Source organism: Manis javanica, chromosome 13, assembly GCF_040802235.1.
Source record: "Manis javanica isolate MJ-LG chromosome 13, MJ_LKY, whole genome shotgun sequence".
Lineage (NCBI taxonomy): Eukaryota > Metazoa > Chordata > Mammalia > Pholidota > Manidae > Manis > Manis javanica.
This window is the reverse complement of record NC_133168.1, coordinates 61,386,948-61,400,699: the sequence shown is the minus strand read 5'-3', so window position 1 is coordinate 61,400,699 and position 13,752 is coordinate 61,386,948. Positions and strand designations below refer to the sequence as shown.

The 13,752-nt window shown below is 38.0% G+C and overlaps 1 protein-coding gene and 1 long non-coding RNA gene across 8 annotated transcripts in view; one reads left to right on the top strand and one right to left on the bottom strand.

Annotated features, from left to right (window-relative positions):
* The window catches only part of PHACTR2 (phosphatase and actin regulator 2), a 252,289-nt gene that overhangs the window by 181,731 nt on the left and 56,806 nt on the right, over nucleotides 1–13,752 (bottom strand). Inside the window, exon 1 of one of the 7 annotated variants that reach the window (XM_017661905.3) lies at nucleotides 6,190–6,548. The exons of the other annotated variants lie outside the window; for them this stretch is intronic. Coding sequence (XP_017517394.1) covers nucleotides 6,190–6,202 — 13 coding nt within the window. The 5' untranslated portion in view covers nucleotides 6,203–6,548. Of the gene's footprint in view, nucleotides 1–6,189; nucleotides 6,549–13,752 lie in introns of those variants that run through there. 7 annotated transcript variants of the gene reach the window in all.
* The window catches only part of LOC118973086 (uncharacterized), a 41,751-nt gene that overhangs the window by 6,890 nt on the left and 21,109 nt on the right, over nucleotides 1–13,752 (top strand). The window lies entirely within an intron of this gene.

Sequence of the window (13,752 nt, the reverse complement as noted above, 5' to 3'; positions counted from 1 at the left end):
TACATCCCAGGCACTCTACTCAACATAAAAAATGCTGGGTTGAATTTTGCTATTGTCAAACAGAGCTGGAATCAAGTTTATATATCACCCACTTACGAATTGAGCGGGCTCTTATTTAGCCCAGTTTCCTTATGTATAACTTGGAGAAATAATATTTACTTACAGAATGATTCCAAGTATTAATGATGCAACATATGTAAAATACTTAAGGTGGAAATAAGTAAGTTCCTTTCCTTTCAGGACATTTAATCTTCAGTTAAATATTATTTGCCTTTGTTATATATGTTCTTGATGTCTACTTACAAAACAGAACTTTGAAGTTAACATTTTACATATAAAATCTCCTATCATCAATGTTTGGTAATTCGTGTGCAATGTTAGTATGGATAAATAAAACCTGCACATTGCTCCTCATCTCACAGATGTATTTGAATTATATTCATTTCCAAAGCAGGCATAAGCCCTAGCTCCCTTTCCTTCTTTATTTTCTCTGATGGATATGGATGACACAGATATTTAATTTTTAAATTATCAAGCATTGATACTTGTACAAATGAATAGTTTGGTAGTTCCCCCAAAATGGTTTCTAGGTGAGGAGATGGGAAGTTGAGAAGAAATCATGAGAGAAGAATAAAGTGAAATGGAAAGCAAAAATAAAAATGAAGGAATTTTGACAATGATTCCCAAATCTGAGTTATATTCCCTGCAACTAGGCTCCCCAGGAGCCCCTGTGGGGAACACACTGGCAAATGCTGCATTCTGCTTCCATCTGGGCAATTCACAACAAATGTTAGCACAGGCAAGGATTTACATGCTAATTCCACTATATGTCAAAAATCTGTTGAACATTATTAAACTCAGCAATTCTCAAAATTGCCTGAATGCTAACTTCTGTGTGTGTGTATGTGTGTGTGTCTTGAGGGGACAGGGTGAGGATTAATTAATATTCTATGGAATTAATGTGCAACAGCATGTAACTTAGAAAATGTTGGGTTATTGATTTTCCTTCTCTGCCACCAAGTATCTATATCTTTTCTAATGTTTCTTCTGGACTCAAGCCATTTGATGAGAATTCCTATTTTTATCTTATGGATATACAAATATCAGAATGCGTTTTGACTTTGAAAAGATGAGTGGTTGCAAAGGAAAGAAAAACACTCAGAATTAATTCTAATGATCTGAAAAACAATTGAACAAAACACCAAAACTTTGTTTTAGAAATAAAGACTCTGTCCTGCATCTCCACACTCTTAAACCAAATAAACCAAAGTTTATTCTCAGGGGGTCAGAGTCACTGCACAATCAGAACAAAAAATACTAAGAAATTTAGTGTCACTTTTAGAGTACTTCTGTGTACATGAACTTATTTTTCCTTTTGATGTTTTGGTTTTAAGAGACATTGATCTCCATAACAAGAAGGGCATTTTAAAAATAGATGTTTCAAAAAGCAGATTATATATCAAATTTTAATCTCTTCTGGAGAAAAATATCTTTACATGAAGCTTGGGTGCTTTTAGAAATACTGATAAACCATAAAATGTCATAACAGCACAATAAAATCAAAGGAAAGCTGTGTCATTGTGTTACAGCTAATAAAGTGTTTAATGATAAGAATTTTTACAATATAAGGAGCATTTCGGAGACTAAGAATGAATTTTTTCTTAAAAAGGAAATCTGTTCTAAATTTTTATTAGTTTGCTAGAAGAGCTGGCCACATTATACTGCTACTCTGAGGCTGGTGATCCACCTACCAAAAATTATGCACACAAACACATAAAGAATATATGCGTGCAAACGTAAGTGCCTATGACATTATACTTCTGAAAAGCATCTTAGTCAACAAAACTATATATACTAATATCAAGATACCATAAAGTAGGGATTGGAAGAAAAAAATATGAATTGCACTAAGTATAAATTTCAAATACAGTGGAATGTCCCAGAAAAAATGTCCCAAACACATTAATTCACATAACAAGCTTGCTCCTTTAGGAAACCGTTCTCCTGCATCACCGTCTACCGTTGTCTGGGATCCTTTGCTCTGACAGCCTGAGCGACTAAGGAAGATTCTCCCATGAAAGTTTTGAACCCATTTGAAATAAAATGCTTTTGTGCTTACATTTTCCTATGGAGCTTCCTGGACTTGACCAAAACTATTTCCATGCTGAGGGGCACATTTCTCCTGGCCTGGTCTTATCTCCACCTGTGTTGAAAAGATTTTCAAGGAGCACTGAGTCTTCTGTCTCTACACCACCCCAAAGGGTCTCCCACAGGCTTGCAGGAGCAGTAGGGGGGTTGGATTTACAGAGCTGAACTGAACAGGGCATACGTAAAATAGAAAAGACTTTAAAGTCTGGGTGAAAACTAAATAAACAACCTTGCCTTATCACAAATCCACGACTAGTAAGGAATTTCGCGTGTGCATGTGGGCCAGTACCTGTATGTATGCAGACACATCTTTTAGTGGATTAAAAAGTCATCTCTGAACTGATTAAGGCAATTCCAAAAGGGGACTCCTTGTTTTTCTCTGTGTTCCATAGTGTGAGACTATTATGTTAGGTTCTCAGACTAGAAACCTCAAAGGTCTGCTTTGACTGGACTCCTTCCCCCTCTCTCCTTCTCCACTCATCCTGCCCTACAGATCTATAGTCAACACATCCCTCAGGCCCATCCCCATTTCTCATCAATTTCCAATTTCATCTTTGGGACAGCCACCAGACTAGTCCCTGCTTATAACTGTTCACCTTTCCACACCATCATCACACTGCTAGAGCTACCCAGCTGGAGCACATATTTGTTCATAAAACAATCCCACTGCTTCAGTTTTTGATGGTTCTTTAAACAGCCAACATGCATTGCAAATTACTATTTGCCAGCCATTGCACAGAAAGCTCTCTAGGTATTATGCTCTCTTCATAATAACCCTGTGAGATGGGCACAATGATTGTTGACACTTACAAGTGAGAAAACAAACGCACACAGAGATTACATAGCTTGTTCAGGGTAGCCAGGATGGCAGGTGCCAGAGTCAGTCTTCATCTCAGATTATCTGATGCTCTTGATCATGCTATTAAAAATCTTTTCTCACTCTGGTTCCCAAATAACTCTTCACTCTTTTGTACAGGGAGCTAATAGACTGTGAACTTCTCTGATTCAGGGATTATATGTCGAGACTCAAAAGTCTTTAAGGTGAGGGCACAGTGACTTTCACAGCTGCCACCTCCCCACCAACTGAGTGTGTCTCTTATGACCACACATGGTAAAGGAAATATCTTGATCTCAAGCAAGGAAAAACATTAGCCCAATATATGCTGCAGAACTTTTTATAATACTCTGCCTCTTGTAGAATATGGAATTACGGTTCAAAAACATATTTTTTCAGACATCGATCACACACTCTAATCAGCTTTGCCTCATCATCCCTTTTCACAGCTCACTCATGAGAACCACTTGATGAAGACCAGGTGGAGACACAGCAGAGGGACACAGGTGCAGGGACAAAAAAATACTTGGATGGCAGGTCTGGTCATAGACTTGTTTCTATACAGGACCATCTGAGTTGTTATGGAACTTATGAGAAAAAATAGTCATACGAAAAAAGAAGGAAAAGTTAGATATCTCTAAAACTGCTCTGACATAGTCCACACACACACTGTTTAATAAATATTTTATTGTTATTCCAGGAAAAGCTTTTAAAGGAATACATATGCCAGCAATTATGGGGAAGGGATATCTCCTTCTCAGAGATAGTAGGAATGTCAGCTCTTGGCTGCTAAGGAGAGGGTGGACAGACTCACAATGGCTAGCTTGCTGCAGTATCCACATGCACCCTGAAAGGGACAGAGTTCTAGGCAGTGACTCTTCCTTTATTTGTTCACAGCAGAAAACACAAATATCTCCAGTGCAACATTCTGTGTGATTTGAATAAATCAGAGGCACTCGGCTGGCATGCACCACTGTTCTGTTTATGCCTAACAATTGTTCCACCCCCGGCACAGAAAGCCCTGCTGGAGGAAGGCCTGGCTTCTTGAAACTGATGGGTCAATTGTTAGGACTGGTGCTCAGCTCACAAATGCTGACCTCTGATATCCAGGGCCTAACCTCATTTCTGACCGGAAAAATTTAGGCAGAAATTCAAAATTGTTAAGTTGTTTAAATTAAATTGGAGAAATTGTAGTGCTACAGGTTCATTGGGCATCTTAGCATAATGTTAGAGGCATTTTGATTTTTTTGTGTGTTTTTTTTGGCGACTTACCAGTACTATCTTAAATATCTTCCTTATAGCCGATACAATATATTGAGGTGTGTGTGTGATGGACGTTTACTATAAGAGAGGATGCTACTTCACCAAAACACTGCCATGAAAAGTGACCATTCACAGTCAATTAGCCAGTATAAAAAAAAGGTGTTATTTCTGGAATAGTCAATATAATTTAAAATTCTTATTCCACTTAATTATATACATATCTATATTGGGAATTTCACGTAAAATTTGAAATGATATAGAAATTGCTGCTTTGAAGTTAGTAGACATGGTGCATAAATGTCCTCAAACTTGTCAGGAGCGGGGGTATTTTATTAATGGCATTGAGAAGCACAAACAAATAGAAGTACAAATTATGAAAACACTTACCCCCTTAAGCCACAGTCAGCCAGAATCATAACCCTCAGCATTTTTTAAGCCCACAAAAAGGCTTCTGCAGTAGTTTCTATCCTTTTCCTAAGTGGCCTTTAAATAAATATATGAGTCAGTGAAGGAAGGCATTTACTTGAATTAAAGTGATAATTCTGCCAGGACATCAGTGCAGTTAATTGTGGGTGGCAGAAGTTTTACATGAGGCTAAATTAGGGATTCTAGTTTATTTATTTATTTTTTACTCACTCTGCTGCTGTAATTAGAGAAGCTTTGGGTTGATCTTGATATTGTGCTTTGTCATGGATTATCATACCTACATGCTTTTATGACAAGCCCTGTGGCATATTTTTTTAATGACCAGAATAGGGGCATAATTCATATGCATCAGTCCTTGCCTCCTTCCTACTACTACTACTACACACACACACACACACACACACACACACTCTCCCAATACTCATTTTGTTACTTGACAACTCTGAAATTTTCATTCCTAATATTGTATCTTTATTTCAATGCTTCAATGTCAAATTCAAAATTATTTTAGTCACATAGTTTTATTCCTGGTAAGCTATTTCATAAAAGAACTCAAAATACTCTGCCTTCAAAATGTCCACTTGCCTACGCTACCTGCATCAGGATGGAAAGAGCTACATTTTATAAGTATGTTTTACTGAAAAATAGGTGGTCTTATTGCACAGAATGTGTTTTAAATGATGTATCCTTTTAGCAGAGCTGACCCTGTCGCAACGTGCTGTAGGGCACCACTGGGACACTCACGGCAGCTGAGCAACTGAACTCATGAGTTTCAAGAGACAGAAAATCTATCACACATTTCGGAGAATTCTACATTCAGTGTCAATAACACCACAACAAGGAGTGTATATTTTCTAAGAGTTCAGTAAAGCAGATAAAGAAAAGGTTCTACATGAGAAGTCACGCTGATCATTTCAGTGGCATTAGAATACGGCAACAGTTATGTTTGTCTAGCTGTCAAGTAAAGATATTAAAAATAAATATGCTTTCAAAAGGTACATAGTTGGCCCCTAATATCTATACTCTGAAATTGAAATATCAGAAGGTAGTGAGATAGTGTCTACATTTCATCTCTACACAAGATGAAGCATCAGACGCAGGAATTCGCCGGCTATGGCACTGTGTAACACTGAAAAAAATTTTTCTGCTCAGCTCATTAACTCCATCTACCTTTTGCCACCCCTTAGTAATAGGTTTTTCATTACCTACATGCATTTTTCATCCACTGTTCTGAGCACAAAAGAATGAACCAGTATACTTCCTGCAACCTAAATAAGAAACAGTGTAGTCTTCCAAAAGGTGAATGAGGAATTCTAATCTGCGTTAGCAATTCCTGAACTTCAAAGCAAACACTAATTGCTTTGGGGACCATGCAGCAGGGTTAACACGTTACATGTCTCCCCCGTCTTGAACATTAAAGTGCAGAACAAGACCAAGAAATAGGCAAACATTTTACAGCAAAGGATGCAGACTGCAAAGGAGCCTAGAGGCTATGAATTCCTGTTTGCTTTACCTACCGGCATTATCCATGTCTCAGGAGTGGCGAGGCGAGTTCTGTAGCCTGGCGGCGGACTCCCTGGCTCTTCTCCTGGCTAACGAAGCACCCTGCCCTTCTGCTGATTATCAGTCCTTGCTGGCACACAGAGCATACTTCATGCACTGTCTGCAGGAGACACAGCCAGGAAATTTATATCTCCAAGGATGACAAACAGCCATTAGCTCCATTACAGGCTGATTAAGAGAGACTGAGCCTATCAAGTGGATACTAGAATCCACTGGGGTTTTCACCTCTGTTCTAAGCAAAGGAGGGGGGAAAAAATCACTGCAATGTTGAGTGTACTGCACATTTCAGAAAAGAAGTGCACATGCTATGCAGACACAGTGCCTTTCCCAAAGATGCCAGAACAAACACGAGCAGCAGGAGGCACAAATAATTCAAAGGTAAAAAGGAATCTTCAAAAATGTAATAAATTATCCTTTCTTTGGGGTTGGTCTAAATGTGGTCCAGCCTTTATCACTGACATCACTGAATGACTGGGCAACTTTTCAATTTAGAATTTTAAAGTTTTTGTTGTTTGAGGGCTAGGCAAGGAAGAGCAGATAAAACATTTTCAGATAAAGGCTAATCTTTAGTATTTCTGCCCTAAGTAAATGCTAAGCAGCTGTGTATGGCCATTCCATTTAGGTTATGTTTTCATCATGACTAGTGTTCATTCCTATTTGTGGTCAGAATTTCTGCCCATCTAGCCTAACAGAGAAATTCAAAGATTTTTCAATAAATGTCATTAATAACACAAAAAATCATTGTCAAATGATGTCAGGGGACTCTACATTTCTGTAGGACTGTGTAAGGGCTTTAATGGTACAATCTATAGCCATCTAAGTAACAGACATCTGAGCATCAAGAAAAATGCATTTACTAACACAGGAAAACTGTGTTACTTTAATTTGACTATGCATAGACGCCTCTCAAAGACCCCTAAAACTGCTTGTGTTATCAAGGAGAAGGACAGGCAGAGTGCTGGAGAAATTATGTGCCATGCCCTGTGGCAGTTAAGACATTAGAATTTGAGAACAGCACAAATCTATGTCTTTGGAATTTTCTCAGATACAGTAAGAAAAATTTACAAAGGCCTCATTTGACCTATAATACCATGAATCCATAGTACACAAAGGGTCCACAGGCTTTTTATTTTGACAGAATTTTTAAAACCAGTTCTCAGTGTTATCACACACTCAGGGTTGTTAAATCTGAAAAGCAATTCATTTACTTAGCATCTCTTTATGCCACGGGAATTCCTGGTGACATCTCAACTGTAAGTTATTTATAATCTAGTCTGACATTTCATCTATGGTATCAGTTCTAGTACAGAAATATTTTCCTCAAAGAGAAGCTGAATTTTCTCAGTATTTGCCCTGAGATTTTTAGACCTATTATTTTATTGCACACAATTTTGAGGATATATCATTCTATTAATTTCAATAAAAATCTTCATATTTTTTTGAAAATGCTTGGATTCCCCTAAGACTGAAATCACTGTGGCTCCCTTACCTCATCTATTTGCCCTAATTAAGACTGCCAAGCACCTAGAGTGAGTGTCATCGGTAGAAAATCTAGGGCAAACTATTTTTTGGCAAAAGAAAAAGTTAAAAGGAAAAAATAAATGATAAAAAAGAGAATATAACATGAAGTCTGAGATTTTGGTAAGGTAGCCAAGAGTATCATCTATTGACAGTGAATATTGACTAATATAAATATGTTTATATTAGCTTCGCACACTTGCAACTCTTATTTTACTAATTCAGTCAATCCCCAAATTACAAATGGATTGTATTTTGAAAGTTTATTTTGGTCATCTGAAAAATGCTTTTTCTCATAAATCCTGATTGAATTCCAAGGACAGACTATTAAATATTGGTTAACTCATGATGTGATTTATGTAAGATCCACAATCTCTTATACACAATTCTAAAAGTCCACAAAGTTCTGAAAATCTTAATTTTTTTTAAGTTTGGGTCCAAAATGCATTTGAGTCACAACCTGACTTGAAGTGATATGAAGTTTTTAAAAATCTTTGCTTTTGTAACTTGGAGGGAATAACATGTTTTGCTACAGGAATATGAATGTTACAGGTTTTGGGAATCTGTTTGGATTTTCAAACCCTTCTGCAGATGATACATAATATACAGCATATGCATTACAGCACTTCCCTAAAATGTAAAAATTCTGAGTTCTGAAACACCCGTGACCTCAAAGGTTTCAGAAAGAGAGGCTATGGTCTATCAGTATTTTTTTGCAATTTAAAAGGGTAGAAAATAATCCTTTATTCTGTTTTGCTGTAAGACCCCCTTCCTTCTTTAGGAAACTCGCCCCCTCTTTCACCTGCGAAGCACCCAAACCTCTCTAACTACTGATGATGTCAGAGATAAACAAGGGATGTGCAACACAGAAATATGTCCAGATATAATGAAAGTAAAGTTGAGTGTCCATTAGGAGTCAGGCAATTTAAAAACTGCACAAATTGCCAAGGACACATCCGCTTTGTGACTCCCTACATCCAGCAGCAGCCCCAGCACTGCTCCTCCTCTGCCCCATCCAGCATCACAAGAAGGCAATGTAACAATGAAAAAGCACAATGAGTGGAACATTTCCCTCAACCTCCAGAGACAATCCACTCCCCTCCTTGATTTAATTCAGACCCACAACTAATGTGCTTTAGTCAGGGAATGTGAGAATATAAAATGCTCAGCAGGCCCCCTTCTAATTGTCCCAGAGATCCTGTATGGCATAGCAGCAGCATCAATAAACCTAATGTTCTATATCATGCTTTAAATATGACTTCAGTTTCCATTTTTATTAACCTTCCCACATGTACATTCCTCTGCTTTCTGAGAAGCAGATCGCTCTGTTTGGGGCCAGTGGTTAGTTTGGAGCATCTGCATCCAGAATCCTCAGTGCTAACCCACTTACAGAGAGGCTACAGCCTGCTGCATTTTTAAGGATTGCCTGAGGTGGGCCATGAGGTGTTGTAATTCCAGGCATGGCCATCTGAGTTAGCAACTGATGGTGTCCAGCGCCTTCAATGTATCACACAGCACCTGGTGATAACCTGGCCATCACCACATCTCTCCAAAAACTCCATTAGCCACTCTCTCTCTTGGAATTTCAAAGAAGGGAATGTCTTGGTTTCCTACAAAAGTGCTGCTTATTTCACATTATGTCTTAAGTTTCCTATGAGACGCTTTCATGTGTTAGGGACACAGGGAAGAGCTCATGGCAGTCATGCTCTGCCTTTCCTGAGTGGAATCCGAGCCCAGGTGGACCATGAGCAGTTCACATGGATGCTGTGGGAACAGAGGCATAGCAACTCCAGAATGAGAAGCTAAAAATGTCATGGTGCAGCCTTCAGGGAATCAGTGAGGATCCTTCTCTACAACGTAAGACTGCTCCTTGGAATGGAAAAATTCAGAGAATGAACTGGCCACGTAATTATATTGCCTGGCGTGGCCTATCTCTTGGACACCCAGATCAGCCTACCACACCTTTCTGACCTTTCCACTTTTTCATTCATCTAAAGAAATAAAGTAGTGCAAGAATGTTGACTACAATTAGAAAGTAGTCACACTTGCTCCTGGTTCCTGCGGGGGCAGGTTCTACTGGAAATCTGCTTGAAAAGATTTCAGCCATTGCCTTTATAAGCACAGCTATCAGATACAGACAGTTTCAATGAGCAAAGTGCTTGGATTTATGACTCTCCTAAGTACTAAACCAAATCCCTGAACTATTTAATAAAAAAAAAGTTCACAGAAGGAAGTTTTTTAACAGTATTTCCAGGAAGGTCAGGGCAAAAAAAAAAAACATTAGACAGACATTTATCTAATGATCTATTATCTGAATTTTAGGGTAATACTTATTTGGCATGCATACGTTTTCAATTATTCCTAACCATTCTCCTTTTGAGATTTCTTTTCTGGTATAAGGTGGGAGGAGGGGGCCATCTGAGTTCTGTGTTAATACTTATTCTCTTTCCTTATACATGGTCCTTAGATGATGCCTTCTAGTCACCCAGACTTGAAGAACATCTTAATACAGAGGCCATGAAACTTCTCAGCACATTCTGTACTTTGCTTGGTATCTAGACCTTCATGAAGCTATACCCATCAGACATGGTCTTCTGTCTCATTTGGGTTTTTGGTCAAGGTGGTTTGGTGAGTTCATGCTTAGACAGCACCTTTCTGCTGCAAACACACAGCTATGATAGATGAAATAGTAACCAGGTGAGCCAGGCTTGAAAAGCTGAATAACCACTTCCATGAATTAGAAAGGAGCCAAAATCTCAAAGCAGCAAGGAGGCTTCTGCAGGGCCCTGCTGTGCTCAAGGTGCCAAAGCAGAGGCTGCAGGCCAGTACTCCTGTGTGGCGCTGATGAGTTTAAAAGAGCTCCCTTTGAGGAAGGAAGGTCAGAGTCAGGCTCTGCTGGAATGGGGCTCCCTAACTCAAGAAACAACGTTGAAAAAAAAAAAAAGGCTGCTGACTTATTTCCAGAAGCCAGGGCTTTATAAGCCTAGATGTGCAGGGGGAGGATAAATCCTCACAGCCAAGAATGAAATAAGCTTTGTGCTGGCTCCCTCAATACTATATAGGTACTATCCCCTCAAACTCAAGCAGGTACCCCAAGATGTCACTGGAAGACCTGATTCTAGACTGAAGGACCAGAGGAATGTGGTGGAGGAAATCCAAACCGTAAAACTAGTGGAGAGGGAGAGACGAAGAGGGACAACCAGACTACAGAAGCAGACAAGAAAACAAGACCTCCCATGCAAAATGAATGCAGACGCTGAATTCCCAACTTGTTTAAGATTGCTAATATTTAAAAAGCATGTAAATAAAATAACCAATAAAACATGATTTCAATCTTGATATCAACATCATGGAAGAATCTCATGAAGATGTTTTAATACCTATCAAGAGCTATGTGAAGGCATGACATCTATCAAAAACAAATAGGAAAATACAAAATAAAAGCGGTAGATTTGAGACAAGATTGGATGGATATACAAATAACTCATAGGAAATTGGAGAAGTCCATTTAGATCAACATAAGCTTCTCATTAGCAATCACTTATGCCAAAAGACAAGCCGCTGAAAGCAAATACCTACCAACTTTGAATTTCATACTAAGCTATACTACCATTTATGTGCAGGACATTGACATTTTCACAGATACAGAAACAGACCCCAAAATTACCAAAGGGTGCCCTTTAGTAAGATGAAAAGTAAGCCCAGAGAGAAGGCACAAGATGAAAGACAATGAGAGAAAACCTGATAAAATGTAGTAACATATTTAAATTACTATTAATTAGGAAACAATAATTCATGAAGACATTTACAAAAAGAGGTCAAACTGGATAATTATAACAAAATATGGTGGGATGTCAATGGGAGATTGAAATATGAAAGGCAAAGAGAAGCACTGAATCACTTTAGATTTAGATTCAGAAACCATGAATAGTTTAAGATTTTAAATTGGTAGGTACATTTATAGTTATTTATATACATATTTAAAGATATATATATATGTAAAATATATATATATTTAAAGAGCAACCACTAAAAGAATAGAATTTGGTTACTTACAGTAATAATCTTTACAATGGATTGAATGCACACCAAGGAGGTTGTAAAATTATCTACTGTTGTGAGGAAAGAAAACACCAGAATTTCTACCAACATTTATTTTTAGGTAAAAGATTAATTATTAAGCTGTAATAAGTTTAATATACAGATTTCCATGGCGCCTTCACTTTTGCTATATGTCAGACTTGAAACATACAGTAGATAGTTCCATAGCATAGCGTGGACACAAATAACTGGCTATAAAAGCTTCGAAATGAAGAATTCCCATGTATTTTGAACTCATTTGCTAAAATCCAAAAATTCAATCCCTATTGATTAGTTTTCAAATATAACCAATGACAACAGGAAGAAAGCCACTTACCAGCTGAATTTCAACCAAGAGTTTTGCATGAAAGATTTATAGGAATCTGACTTCTGACTTAGCAAGCTCAAAGATGCACTTCAAAGAGATACCTTTTTCAATACTAATTGTCCTTAAAGCCAGGTATCAAAATAAACTTACTGAGAGTCAACCCATGGATCTGCTATTTCTTCAAATACTAAACCGAGATTGAAAAAATAATGATGTATACTCAGTCTTTGCCTTATTCAAAAACTACTAATTTTTGACCACTGGACTTGTGTCTTAGTAATACAGTAAACCTCTATTGTTTTTGAAAAATTGCTTACATCACCTTCATCCTGACCTTAAAAGTGTTTTGTTTTTATGCTACATAATATACATGATCTAATATTACAGTAGTCCATGGATATAATTTCTAAATTAATAAATATATATGTATTGTGAACATGCTAATTTTTTGTGCTCTAGATTACTACAGGACCCTGCTCACCAGCCATCTGCAGCCCAAACTCCTCCCATCAAAATTCTGTTTGCTGTCCTGATTCTGATTCTACTCTACTATTCTGTGTGTGTGTGTGTGTGTGTGTGTGTGTGTGTGTGTGTGTGTGTGTGTGTTTTAGGGCCCTAGCTATACCACAGATAAGGTCTGTATATCCTCTCTGCTGGTCACTGAGCTCTCAGAAACACTTACTTCTACTCATTCACTAGATCACTTTCTTTCCTTTATTCAAGGAATTACATCATTCTCACCTCGTCTATTAAACCTTCCCTAGCAAACTAGAAGCAAATGAAACTTCCAGTACTTTACTTGCACTGATCACCACACAAAATATAGTTACTACTTGCTTTATTCATACTAACATTTTATTTGATGTATTGTTTAGTTCATTGAAAGTAAAGCTCTTTGTGCTTATTGTTAAGTTCTTTCTAGATTATACAGACCCAGAGGGCAGCATTAGGTTTATTATTTTGGAGCCTGTGAAGAAGGGGTCAGATGATCTGGGTTAGATTCCTAACTTCACTCACAAGCTGAGCATCCTTGTACATGTTTTTAATTGCTGAAAGACAAGTGGGACCATATCCTGTCTCGGCTTTGTCTCCCAAGCACTGCACCATCCTTGACATGCTCTCTACCAGTTTCCTCATCCTTCTCTTCCAAACTTTTCTCTCTCATTTGTTACCCTTCCAACCACTCCCCTTAATCTCAGCAGATCCCATGCCTCTGTTTCTCACAAGGGGCATCATAGGTGTGAACTCTCTTTCACAAGCCCTTATCTCTTAATATCATATACCAAGGGTTTTCCAAACTCACTTCACCTCATTATGGCATAACTCTTATAACTGCTATAGAACTAATGTTCATCTTGACCACATTTTGGCAGATGCTGACAAAAAAAAAGGGCACTTAGCAAGTGTTTTTTTGTCTTGAGCATTTCAGGCACTTAATGTCTGTTGCAGTCACTGCTCCTCTGTATGAAGATAGGTGTCCAAGTGAGTGCCCAGGGAGGGACTCCTGAATGGAGAAATGTCTCCTCAGTCACAAGAAGGAAAGCTCAGGAATGTATTTCTGTTAGAGTAAGAATACAGTAGAATGAAAGGG